General features: G+C 39.0%; 1 protein-coding gene across 1 annotated transcript; it reads left to right on the top strand.

The window, feature by feature from the left end:
* Positions 1 to 7776: 7776 nt before the first annotated feature.
* Positions 7777 to 9646, top strand: Pdha2 (pyruvate dehydrogenase E1 alpha 2 subunit). Its single transcript, XM_021158514.1, has one exon. It carries the CDS (start codon positions 8357 to 8359, stop codon positions 9530 to 9532), a length of 1176 nt encoding a protein of 391 aa, XP_021014173.1. The 5' UTR covers positions 7777 to 8356; the 3' UTR covers positions 9533 to 9646.
* Positions 9647 to 13382: the final 3736 nt, after the last annotated feature.

The raw sequence follows: 13382 nt of genomic DNA, 5'->3' as shown, positions 1-13382 counted from the left end.
CTCCTGTCATAATGCAACAGTAACTTCTGATATCTCAAAAGAACAGCCATGTGTAATATGAGATCACATGACTATGCAAGTAGAAATCGGAATGAAGGAAATTGGTACAGTAAAGACTGTCCATGCTCTGGGTGAAATCACTGGCACCTGAATTCAAAGTACTGATTTACTAATACAGAGAGGGCTTGGCATCTAAGGGAAGATTTATAGCAACTTAAGTGTATAGTCACAGGGAAAAGCTTTAATTCTCATATAGCCATATACTGGAGAAAGTTTCCAGTGGCTGAAATGCTATTTTAAATGGTTTTTGTGATTTGGGAAATGCTTGTAATATGAAATAAGAGAGAGGATCTCAAGAAGTTATTAAAATGCAAAATGTGGGCTTAATCATAACACAAGTTATAATGGAAGAGAATCAAATAGAACAACCGATAACTTTTGATATTTTATGTTTTTTGTCTTTGTGTTTTCCTGTATTGACAGTATAAACATTTTAAGAGACTCTATAGTTAAGGGTACAGTGAATTTATAAGCTGGTAATTTATGTCAGATGCTAAAAATAAATTGAAAAGTTAATTTTATTTAAGTGGGAAAAAAGACAGAAATCATTCCTTTTAGGCATTTTCAAGCTTAAATAGGCACCAAGTTTACAATACATCTTTCTGGTGTTATAGAGAAGAGAAGCTAATGTTGAAAATAGAACTGGCATCTCTTTGCTGGTGGGAATTCAAGAAGTAAGGCATCTGAGCCCTGGTGGGAAATTGTTTAAGTTGGCATGAGCAGAATACATATCATTAAGCTATATATATCCATATTTACTTTTGGGTCCTAGTTTATATATTAAGAAATGAAGTGTGCTTATAAGCATTATAAACTCAAAATATTTCATTTTGCTTTTGAGTCAAGGCAAGAATATATCCATTGTGAAAGTTATGTTATGTGACAGAGAGTCTCAGAGACTGATAATACAATAGTTGTCATTAAATTTAGCCAAGTCCTTGATGTGAGAAATTTTAGTTCATTGTTGATGACACAGATTGCAGAGGCATATGGAAGCAATTAGAGGAAAGTAAATGGAGACAGTGGGTGCTGGCTACATATTTGTGGAGCCTGACTAGATAAAAGGAATAATATGGGATGAAATCTCAAGGAGGCAATGAGGTCTCTGGTATCTACTTACAGATGAGGAAATTTGAGCATGAAAGCAATCCAAAGAATACAAAAATCAATGATTCTCTGGTGGGGATGTGGGAGTGTGGAGCATCATTATGATAAATTAGAAGGTTATGTTGCAAAGGCCGGGGTTAGATTTCCAGATAAGGTTCTTCCTCTGCTGAGATGAGCAGGAAGTTCTGATTGAAGTAAAATTTTATCAGGAGACTGGCATCTATGTCTGGGAAGCAGGAAGGAAGCACAGGATCAGAAGATAAGAAAGGCTCTCTCAGAAGGAATGAAGGACCCGGAGGCATGTCCAGTGTTTACTGATATGTTAGCCCCCGTGCATCTCCCATCTCTCGGAGATACTGCAATCTGTTCCTATGAATTGTAATTTTTCACAGGGAGTAAGGTAGGAAAAGGGTCATATAGAATTACAAACAGCATATTGGCTACTAGAGGAATGCAGCACCTTATATTCAGAAATCAAGTGGGTAGAGGAGCCTGCCCAGTCTGTGGTGGATTAACAAAACCTAATGATCTGGCTGACTCAGTATGCTCCTTTTAATCAATGACTTCCATATCTGAGTGGAGCCACCATCCCCCCCTCAGTACATTCTCACATTACCAATGTGAGTGATATCTTCTGTGCTTCTAAGTTAAAACTGTCTCTGAAACTCCCCCTTTCTGTCCTTTTAGGCTCTCAGTGCCAGATACATTTCAACTATCTTAGAGCCCAGATACACAGTGGGTCCATAGGAACGGAACGATTCTCACCTGCCTCCATAAAGCGTATATTGCCTGCATTGTCTCAGGTAGCTTGGAGACGCTGCATTCATATTCATAATAGACTGCATAGTTATGAGATCCTGATTGTCCTATTTCCCAGCATGCTTTTCAACTCAGCTGTATTACCAAATTGAAGGAGACAATGCAACTTTTCAAAGTAAGTGTTTTAGTTTGTGTGTTGCTGTTCGACACTGCTCTATTTTTAATTTGTTCATCATTGATTCTAATAAAGACAAACTATTACTTGGAACGTGGCACTTTCATTTCATGGCCTCTGTAACAGCTGTTCGAGTGTCATTCAATGATGATGAATCTTTTTTTTTTTTTAAACCATGCCGGAGAAGCTGGGAGAGATTGGAGCACAACAATGTCATATGAGCTAAAATAAAGAAAAATCCTGCGTGTCCCCATTGCAGGTCTATGGCTTAGCAAGAAGAGGGTGCATAGAAGACAGCATTTCTAGAAGATGGAATAAGAATAGACACTTTACTTTCTTCAACTATGTTTGTAATTTCCTCCTCTCATCTAGTCTGCATAGTCCTCAGTTCCCCAACATGGGAATCAGAAACAAGTCAAATTGGCTTTCTGAACTCAGAGAAACAAAAAAGCAAATGAGGTTTATCTGTTTCTCTTGCAAATAGATATGAGCTTCACGGCTAGACAGCATATACCACTGTACCTTCAACTTCAAATTCATCTATATAATAGCACAAACGTTTATATTCCTTGTTGAAAGACAGTAGCAATAAATATATTTAGTATGTCTGTACATATCAATGGGGTTTTCTGTGAATCAGTAAGAATGGATTCTCCCAGTATCTCAGTTTAGAATATGATAGGTTACACCTCTCCACAACTTAGAGATAGGGTAAGGCAAAGGAAATCTAAGAAGCAGGAAGCCACAGGAAGTAATTAATGTGGCAAGCATGGTTTAATTTCTTCCTCAGTCTGACTTTGGATATGATTGAATTGGTCAAGTGTGTTGCTCAGAGTTCCTTCTAGGGGGCAGCAGCGCCCTGGAATTTTGCCAACAATCCTTTCTCTTTAAACCTTCCTCATTGCTCCTTAGGTCTTCTTCTTCAAAGAAGCAAACTGTAAGAATATAAACGTGTCAGCCATGCTATTGAGGGGCACAGTGATGTCAGAAACAGTAATATCCTACTCAAAGTTATTAAGTGGAAGGACTGTAGAGAACACTTAAAAAGAAAACATAGTAATATTGACCAAAAGAGACAAACATCATAAAAGACCTATTAAAAAGCACCCCTTTCATTACTCAATGTATGGAGTCCATGTTTTACTTTCCAATTTAATGGTTATTAAAATCAACATTGTTGGCATAAATATGTTTGTTTGCAAAATAAAAACTTGAGACAGTTTACGCGTGTGAGAGTTAAGAACTTTTGGAAGAGATAAAAATAGACTTAGCTCGAAGTTGCAGCTTTCAGGATTACCTTGATTTTCAAGAACATTTACTTTATTTGTGAATTTTAATGTGGATGAAGATTCTGGGTTTGTGAAATAACTGCATAAACAAAACAGATGTTACTTCAAAATTCCCCAATCCTCTATGGATTCCCTTCTTATGGAGATGTGAGGCAGATAAATTGTGGTATCAGATTATACAGAAGAAGTTTTACTTCTTATCTTACTTTGACACATTCAGTTACAGGGCCCAAGTTCAGTAGAGTGAAGTCATATTACTCTGGTCATCAGCATAGGACTAATAATGGTGGCTTAACTAACTCCTTCTAAAGTGAATTGATGTTACTATTTTCTTTCTCTTATTAACATGTGGTGGAAGGAGGAAGCTTCCCTTTCACTTTACCTTCATGATAGTTTCTCCTCCTTTTTGAGTTAATTGCATTTCAGAATTATAGTAGAACTGAATCGAAGATGAAAATGCTATCCAGAATCTCAATGTTCTAAGATAGCCTCACTTTTATAATACTGAAAAGGGGCCCTGCTTAATTGTCATGATTTTGTAAAATATATGATTCTGATATTTTCTCTTTTCTCTGAGGGAGATAAAATAATAGACCAAATGGGAGAAATTATCGTTGAGTTATATATAACTTCTAATTTGTGCACTGAGTTCTTACTCATCACTCCTGATTGCCAAATCTTAGAGCTTAGAAAAAAATATAGTTCCACTAATCATAAGGATGAGAGTCTGATATTATTTATCAAGAACATATTCACTCTTTAACAGCTTTCTTCAATTAACATTTGGTGGAAAAGTGCAATTATTGCTAGAGACATGTAAATACTCACACTGTTCTTTTCTCATCCAGCCCTGTCTGTTGCTGTAAAGTTTTTCATTTGCTGTCGATGAAAGGAGAGTTGCACTTCTAAGACAAATTCAGAATGCTTTCTTCAGATTACCCACTGGTCATGAAACAAACACTTGTCACAAAGGAATGGATGGCTGCTCCCATAATCACTGTCTTCTCTTTTATTGTTATTTTTCTTAATTAACCAAAATATCTGCCACTGGCCTTGTGAAAATGTTCATCTGCTTTCCTTTAATTTGAAGTAGATTAAAAGTGAGATTTGACATTGATTAAACACATAGAATTTACGGGGATTTTAATGGCAAAACAACACTTCAGAAGGACATGTAAAATGCTCCTTAGTTTTGTTTCACAATGAAGATGGTATTAAACAATGAGAAGAAGAACAACAACAAAACAAAACATTAAGAACATGACACCAAATAGCCTTGTAGTGCATGAATAATTTGCATAAAGCCTAGCTGGGAACACTTAAGGAGTGGGCTGAAGATCAACAACTGCCTAGGGCAGCTTTTATGTTACAGTGATGTCTGAAATGTCGATTTGTCTTTGAAAATATAGATGAGTTTGGCAAGACAGTAATATGAGTCTGAAAACTTGTCATTGAGATTAACCAGTACAATTAATATCCTTGCACACTGTATTCTGCATACATATTGCCAAACTTTAAGGAGAATATGGAATACATAGCTGACGTCTAAGTGGTCTCTGTAAGTTTCACATTTTATGACTAATTATCCTGCTTAGATCATGATGCAGAAAGGGGCCGTTGTACATGGTCTCTGCCATGATTCCTTTTCAGCCTTGTCACACTGGGCTTTTAAAGGAAGCTCTATCTTTGCAGCCCAGGCTACATGTGACAAGATTAAATTGGCACACTTTCGCTGTATAGCTCTTGTGTTCCTGGCAGCACAAGCCTGGCAGAGCCTTCTGAGAGAAGTCTCAGCTGTCACTCAGTGACCCATTAACACAACTGTTCCATCCTGCAGTGTCATTTTTCTTTCATTCTTATGGATATAATGCTCCCAGGAGACTGCAGATACCTGCAGGAATGAGAGAGAACAGCAGATTCGGGCTAACTATCAAAGACAGCACAAACACCACCACCAGAGCACAAATTCCAACAGATGAATTCTAAATGCAGTAAAAGAGGCCTATTATGATAGCAGGTTTTGGATGTGTAAGAAGGTCCAGCTTTAAGAACTATGGTATCTTTTTAGCACACTATTTTCTTTGCTATGTTTGAATATCAAAAGTATACAAAATGAGACTTGCAATGAAGAAGGAAGATGCTTTGAACCTATAATAGAGGGTTATGGGCAAGAATTTAAAACTGAATAGCAGGCAATGGATACAGAACAGAGCACACATTCAGCAGAATTGCTTACTAATCTAAGCCCAGCAGGATCTTTGCGTAGGGGTGGCTTATTGGTGTACTGAAAAAAAAAATGAAAATTGCTAAGTATCCTTATAGCCCTGTGATAATGAAGCCTTCTTCTATGTCAAGATGGAACTCGCATCAGAAATTTAAGCAAACACAACTGCTCTCTAGAGGTTCAAACTAGCATATGGTTTCATGGGCAAGTTCTTTGAAGCTATGTTTATGGTTAATATATGAAGAAGAATTGTGAGAAGTTGACTTTAGGGCTGGTGAGATGGCTCATTAGGTCAAAGCCTCATGGCCAGAGCTCAAGTAAAGGTGGGAGGAAACACACAGCTCCCCAGGTTTGTAAACCAGGGCCGAGTAAAGCCTCCAAACTAGGATGCTCCATACATAGGATGAAAGGTTTATTGGAGACCAAACTGCCAAGGACATATCTGGGGATGGGAGGAGAGCAAAATGACAGAAAAGTAAAGATTATGTGCAGGATGGGGACATTGGAGCTGATACAGGATTGCAGATTGACTGGACACTGGGTACCTTGGCCAAAGGTAATTGACCTTTTGGGAAAGGATAAGGTGGTCCCTGTTAAATAGAAACCTTGCCTTAAGGGATCTGCTTTTATGGTGGAATAAAAATTGTCATTAAACTTCTCTTTACCCAACCTTTTGGGGGGGGCGGGAAGAGGGCAGCAATGCTTTGGACCTAACAAAGTTTTCCTCTTACACATGAGCTGTGACAAACCCCTAACACACACACACAGACACACATAGACACACACACACACACACACACACACACACACACACACACACACACACANACACACACACACACACACACACACACACACACACACACACACACACACACGGAGAGAGAGAGAGTTAGAGTTCTCTATTTCCCTTACTAAGATTGATTTTTTATTAATTTCAAGCAAAATACACAAGCAAATGAGACTCTTTGGAGGCCAATTCATGATATTTTTCAGTATAAGAAAAACCACTCACTTTACAGAAGAAATGTAAACAAAAATTTTTGAAAAATATCCCCAAACAAACCTGTGCCAGGAAAATGTTAGTAATCTCAAAAAAACAGACAGGATCTAATCTGATGCAACTCACAGCAGGGTCCTTATTCTATTCAAGCTAGCTTGCCCCCCTCCCCTAATGCACCACTATCATGCAAGATGGTTTTGGTTCTGGGAGAGCCCAGAATGTCTATTGGAGCAAGGCTTTATAGTAAAGAGCAAGCAGGGAGTATGTGTGCAATCATCTAACTGGAAAGCTGAGGTGGCCTTTAACATAATTGACTGGTGCTGGGAGTACATCATAAACTTAACTTTTGCTCCCCTTTGTATTGGTGGTCATTAGGCAAGAGGATGATGGGCTTATAACCTGGGGTGCAGGTTTGTTGGGGGAATAACCTGGAGACACTGGTCTTGTTGATGGTGTAACCTTTAAACTCTGGTCGTGTTGGGGATTAACCTAGAGACTGGAGCGAGGCTCAGATTTTGTTGGGGGGCAACTTGGAAACAATGCTAGGTACCAACCTGTTAGTTTACTAGAGTTCAAACTTAAGTCAGGTTATCTAAAATGGAGTCTGAACTTAAAAGATTTGGCATCTCAAAACAAACTAACAACAACAACAACAAAAACCAGGCATAATTCAGAACTGTCACAAAGGGTAAAGAAGCCTGAACAGCTGAAAATTCAAAGTGCCTATATGATTGATATTAAGCTTTAATGCCCTCAGGCTGAGGTTCTGCTACCTCCAGATTATGACAGAGTGGGAGAATAAAAATTGCATTGTCTTCAAGAATATTAACTATTGTTTTAAACATTTTAGCGGCAAGGTTATCTTGAAAAGCTAGCATTTAAACAGTTTAAACTACAGATAATTTGCAAGTTTCTTTTTCATTAAAAAAAAATAGTATAGGATGGAATAAACTTACCAAATGTAAAGATCAAAAGCAACCAGAGGAATGGAAGGAGTAAGAAAAACCTACCTACTAGGACCTTAAAAAAAGAAAAAAAAGAAAATCACAAATTATTCAAACTGTTTCCTCATTTGAAAACATTAAGACTTCGAATGCGCCAGGACGGTATATAAACAAGTAGAAGTCCGTGATCGAATTGTCTATGAGTGTTTCTGTATTTGCACATACTTTTCAATAAATGTTAAGACGTTGTTAATTTTTTCTTTTAAAAACGAAAAGGTAGAAGAAAGAATGATGTCATTTTGCTCCCTTCCTCTTCCTCCTCTTTTCCTCCTCTTCACTGCCCCTCATTTTGAGGCCAAAGAGACCATAAACTGACTGAGAATAGGGTTAAAGTCCGGCTCCTACAAACCTCAATGCCTAGTGTCTGAGATTACAGGTATATGTGGCACAGTTACTGTCCGAGTTTACAGGTGCTGGGATGGAACCCAAAAGCTCTGTACAGTAGGCTATGTCCCTACCCTGCCAGGACTTTTTTGAGTTGTACAGGGAAAAGACACTCAGTTGCTGTGTGAGTGGCAACCATGATGTTAAATAGGAGGAAAGTGTCGGAGATCCTCCCTTTCCAGTTAGAAGCATCAGAGGAGCAGGCCCCGTGGGCGTGGCTTCCAGCTTGCTGACGTAGGCAACGCGTTTGTGTCGCACTATTGTTGCATCAGAGGAGCTCCACCGCCATCTTAAAAGGCACGGAGTGATCGTTGGGAGCTGAGCCTCTACCGTTGTGCCTCGCATTTCTCCATGAGGAAAATGCTGACCGCTGTGCTGTCTCACGTATTTTCGGGAATGGTCCAAAAGCCAGCTCTCAGAGGACTGCTGTCATCTCTGAAGTTCTCCAACGACGCCACCTGTGACATTAAGAAATGTGACCTGTACCGGCTGGAGGAGGGCCCACCGACCTCCACCGTGCTCACCCGAGCCGAGGCCCTCAAGTACTATCGGACCATGCAGGTAATTCGGCGCATGGAGTTGAAGGCCGACCAGCTGTATAAGCAGAAATTCATCCGTGGTTTCTGTCACCTGTGTGATGGGCAGGAAGCCTGCTGTGTGGGGCTGGAGGCAGGGATAAATCCCACGGATCACATCATCACGTCCTACCGGGCTCATGGCTTGTGCTACACAAGGGGACTGTCCGTGAAGTCCATTCTCGCAGAGCTGACTGGACGCAGAGGAGGCTGTGCTAAAGGCAAGGGAGGCTCTATGCACATGTACGGCAAGAACTTCTACGGTGGCAATGGCATTGTTGGGGCCCAGGTACCCCTGGGAGCTGGTGTGGCTTTCGCCTGTAAATACCTGAAGAATGGTCAGGTCTGCTTGGCTTTGTACGGTGATGGTGCGGCTAACCAAGGGCAGGTATTCGAAGCATACAATATGTCAGCCTTGTGGAAATTACCCTGTGTTTTCATCTGTGAGAATAACCTCTATGGAATGGGAACCTCCAATGAGAGAGCAGCAGCCAGTACTGATTACCACAAGAAAGGTTTTAGTATCCCCGGACTGAGGGTGAATGGGATGGATATTCTCAGTGTTCGGGAGGCAACCAAGTTTGCAGCTGATCACTGCAGATCTGGAAAGGGGCCCATTGTGATGGAGCTGCAGACCTACCGTTATCATGGACACAGTATGAGCGACCCAGGGATCAGTTATCGTTCACGAGAAGAAGTTCATAACGTGAGAAGTAAGAGTGATCCTATAATGCTGCTCCGAGAGAGAATTATCAGCAACAACCTCAGCAATATTGAAGAATTGAAAGAAATTGATGCAGATGTGAAGAAAGAAGTGGAGGAAGCAGCTCAGTTTGCTACAACTGATCCAGAACCAGCTGTGGAAGATATAGCTAATTACCTCTACCACCAAAATCCACCTTTTGAAGTCCGTGGTGCACATAAGTGGCTCAAGTATAAGTCCCACAGTTAGATAGATGTTACCTATACATTTGTTAAAAAATTTTTCACTGGGACATTTATGGTGTACTCAAGGAAACTTCAACTTTGTTAAGGAGGAATAAATAAAACGGCATTGCAGACAAAAGTCTTATAAACCTTTATAAAGATAGATTCCTGGGTTATTAATGTTATTAGAAGATATAAGTTTGTTTAAAGGAGATGTTCCACTTTCTGTTTTAACATTAAAAGCATTGTATTGCAAGTAGTTTGAATATTTTAGACTATTTCAAATTTATAAAATTATAATAGAAAAAACGGGTTAAATTCCCCAATTTGGCATAGTAGTTTCTTTTGGTTTTAAGTTTTGAAATAAATACTTTTCTTTAAAGAAGTAGATTTTTGATTTTTTTTTTCTTGTTTGATGAGTTTGTCAAAAATTAAAAGTTAGGAGGATGGTTTCAATCCTGTCCCCATCTCCCCCACCAAATACCTGATCATGTTCCCCTTTCCCCCTCCATGTCCAATCTCTGATCCAGGTTCCTCCCTCCCTCTGTCCCCTGTGGTTGATTTTTCCTCCTAAGTAGGACTCAGGCATCCTCATTTGGACCCTTCAGCTTACCTTCTTAAGTTCTGGGTATTGTATCCTGGGTACTCTTTAATTTTGGCTAAAATCCACTTACTTGAGTACATACTATGCATATCCTTTTGTGTCTGAGTTATCTCGCTAAAGATGATATTTTCTGTTTTCATTCTTTTGCCTGCAAAAGCAGTTGAAGCCCTGAAGGCAAAAAGAATGAATGGAAACAACTTTGGGAGGTAGGGAGTCGAGAGATGCTCTAGAAAGTACCACAGACCTGGGAAGTGAGAGACACCCAGGACTAAAAGGGAGTCACCTTAGATGAGATACCCAACAGTAGGAATAGAGAAATCCCTTTCCACCTCCAGTAGAAAGACAGGGCATCAAGTTTCCACTTGGATGGGGTTGCCATCCCACAGTCAAAAATTCTGACCCAGTATTGTTCCTGTCCAAAAGAACTCCAGAGTCAAAAACGGAGAGGAGAATGAGGGAAAGGGACCCAATAACTAGTCAAAGGTGGGATCCATCTCAAGGGGGGCTTTAAGGCCTGACACTATTACTGATACTATGGTGTGCTTACAGAGAGGAGTCTAGTATGACTGTCCTCTGAGAAGCAGCTGACTGAGATGGATGCAAATACATACACCCACCCACTGGACTGAAGTCGGACCTCTTTGGTTGAATTGGGGAAAGGCTGGAAGAAGCTGAGGAGGAGGGCGACCCCATAAAAAGACCAGAAGTCTCAATTAACCTGGACCCCTGTGCTCAGACACTGAGTGACCACCAGGCAGTTTACACTAGCTGACATGAGACCCCTGACACACATACAGCATAGGACTGCCTGGTCTGGTCTCAGTGACAGAAGATGCACATAACCCTGAGAGACTTGAGGCCTCATGGAGTAGGGAGGCCTGGTATGGTGGGAGGGTGAGGTGGGGAGACATCTTGGAAATGGGGAGGAGGAATGGGAAGAGGAAGTGTCAGAGGGCAGACCAGGAGTGGGGTAACAACTGGAGTGTTAAAAAAATGATTAAAGTTTGGGTTTTGGGTTTTGTTTTGATTTTTAAAGGAGGATGAGCACTTGCAACAGGTGATATACACTAACCAATAGTGAACACTGTGGTATCATAGAAGGTTTGCATATGTGGTATTGGTTCTGAAGTGTATTAACACTGATCATATTTCCAGAAAAAGTTAACAGGGCAGAGGCAGGGGCAAGGACTACAAGAAAAATGTTTTGTTGTTGACGGTTTTGATAGCAGTTTATTTTGTTTACAATATTTTTAGTGTACCCACAGGCATAAATATAAAAAAAAAAAACTAGGAGGAACTTTTATTTCCAGTAGTCTAGTAGTCTTCATGATGATGTTACTCTTGCTTTACAATCTTTTGTGCTATATGTGTTCTAGATTTGAGAAAGCAGCCCTGGGAATTTTTTGACTGACAAATACTACCACCTCTCAAAGCCAAGAAAGTAAAATGAATGAGGAAAAGATGACATTAATGCACTAAATTCAACTATACTATGTTGAGTTGAATTAAAATGTAAAATTAAAGAGATGAGATGACAATACACTTAATTCAAACATACTTTCTCCTAAAGATAAACTAGATATTGCAAATTGCTATGTTGTTGAATAGCATTTTAAAACTCATCTATGTATAAATGGATTGAAATTTACTGAAGAAAGACCTGACAAATCATAATGGCTCCGTTCTTCATAATCTAATTAGTATTCCAAATCATGATGAAAGCAATGCTGTTGTTTATGTTTGACCAGAGGTTAGATCTGCTTGAACTTGATGTTTGGTACATGCTGCTCTGCTGCTCTTTGGAGGCAGATTTATTTGAAACCCTAAGAGAGAATTTGCTTATGGATTTTAGAACCAGTTTCTGGAACATATTAAAGCCCGTTATTTTACATTGTCTGCTTTTATAAGTAAAAATATTGGTTCGTTTTCTGTTACTGTGATAAAATACTCTGACAAAAGCAACCTAAAGAGGAAAAGGTTCATGTTTTCTTACAGTTCCGGTAGGAGTTCCTATTAGGAGAGAAGCTAAAGTGGAAATGCTTAAGGGATTTGGTCACTGCATTCATGATCTGAAACAAATCAAAGCTCTTCTAATGCTCAACTCACTTTATCCTTCAACAGTCTAAGACCTGTTGCCTAGGTAATGGTGCCACCAACAGTGTAGAAAGGGGAGTGTTTGCATCTCAACACAGTTCCTCACAGGCATGCACAGAGGCCAGTCTCTCAGATGATCCTGTCAGTTGACAGTTCTAATCTTGAGAATTAGATTTGAGAGTGTGATTTCTAAGAACTTTAATGGAAACCAAAAGCTCAGGGCTGGTATGTTTAGTATTTGGACACAAACATATTAGATATAATCTATCTATCTATCTATCTATCTATCTATCTATCTATCTATCTACATATGTATACATAAATATATAGAGAGATATATAGATAGATACATTATATCTTATATGCATGTATCCAAATATTATATCAAACATACAAGATATATTATATCTTATATGTTTAGGTCCAAATACTAAATATACCAGCCCTGAGCTGGCATTATATATATATCTGTGTGTGTGTGTATATTATATATATGGATATGGATATATATATATAAATATATATAATATGCATATGTAAATATATATTTATATATAAGTATATAAATATATTTTTATTTTATACATGTATTTATATAAATATATATTATAAGGATATATATATATACATATATATATCCTTCCCCAAACAGGATAAGCTCAAAATGCTAAATTTACAGAGACAAGTGTGTTTCTCATTTGCTTTTATTTTACATTCATTGTTTTGACTTGAGGGTGCATGCCAGAGAGACGATGGTCAGAGGCTAACTTAGTAGAGTTTATTCCATCATATCATTTCCAGATATCAGGCATGGTGGCAAGGGCCATTACCTACTGAGTCATCTTACTGTTCCAAGGTTGTGTTTATAAATGAGAGATATTACTTACTAGCTCATGCGATTTGGGCAGAATAGGGTAGCTATTCAGAGATTCTAAAATCAGATCTTTATAATTAGGAAAAAAGATTTTTCATAAATGTTCAAAGTGAATAAGTACAGTTTCTAATGACAATACATTTTAATTTTTTATTACGTATTTTCCTCAATTACATTTCTAATGCTATCCCAAAAGTCCCCCATACCCCCCCACTTCCCTACCCACCCATTCCCATTCTTTTGGCCCTGGCATTCCCCTGTATTGGGGCATATAAAGTTGGTAAGTCCAATGGGCCTCTCTTT

The sequence above is a fragment of the Mus caroli genome, chromosome 3 (genome assembly GCF_900094665.2).
Source record: "Mus caroli chromosome 3, CAROLI_EIJ_v1.1, whole genome shotgun sequence".
Lineage (NCBI taxonomy): Eukaryota > Metazoa > Chordata > Mammalia > Rodentia > Muridae > Mus > Mus caroli.
This window is presented reverse-complemented; position numbering and strand designations above follow the sequence as displayed.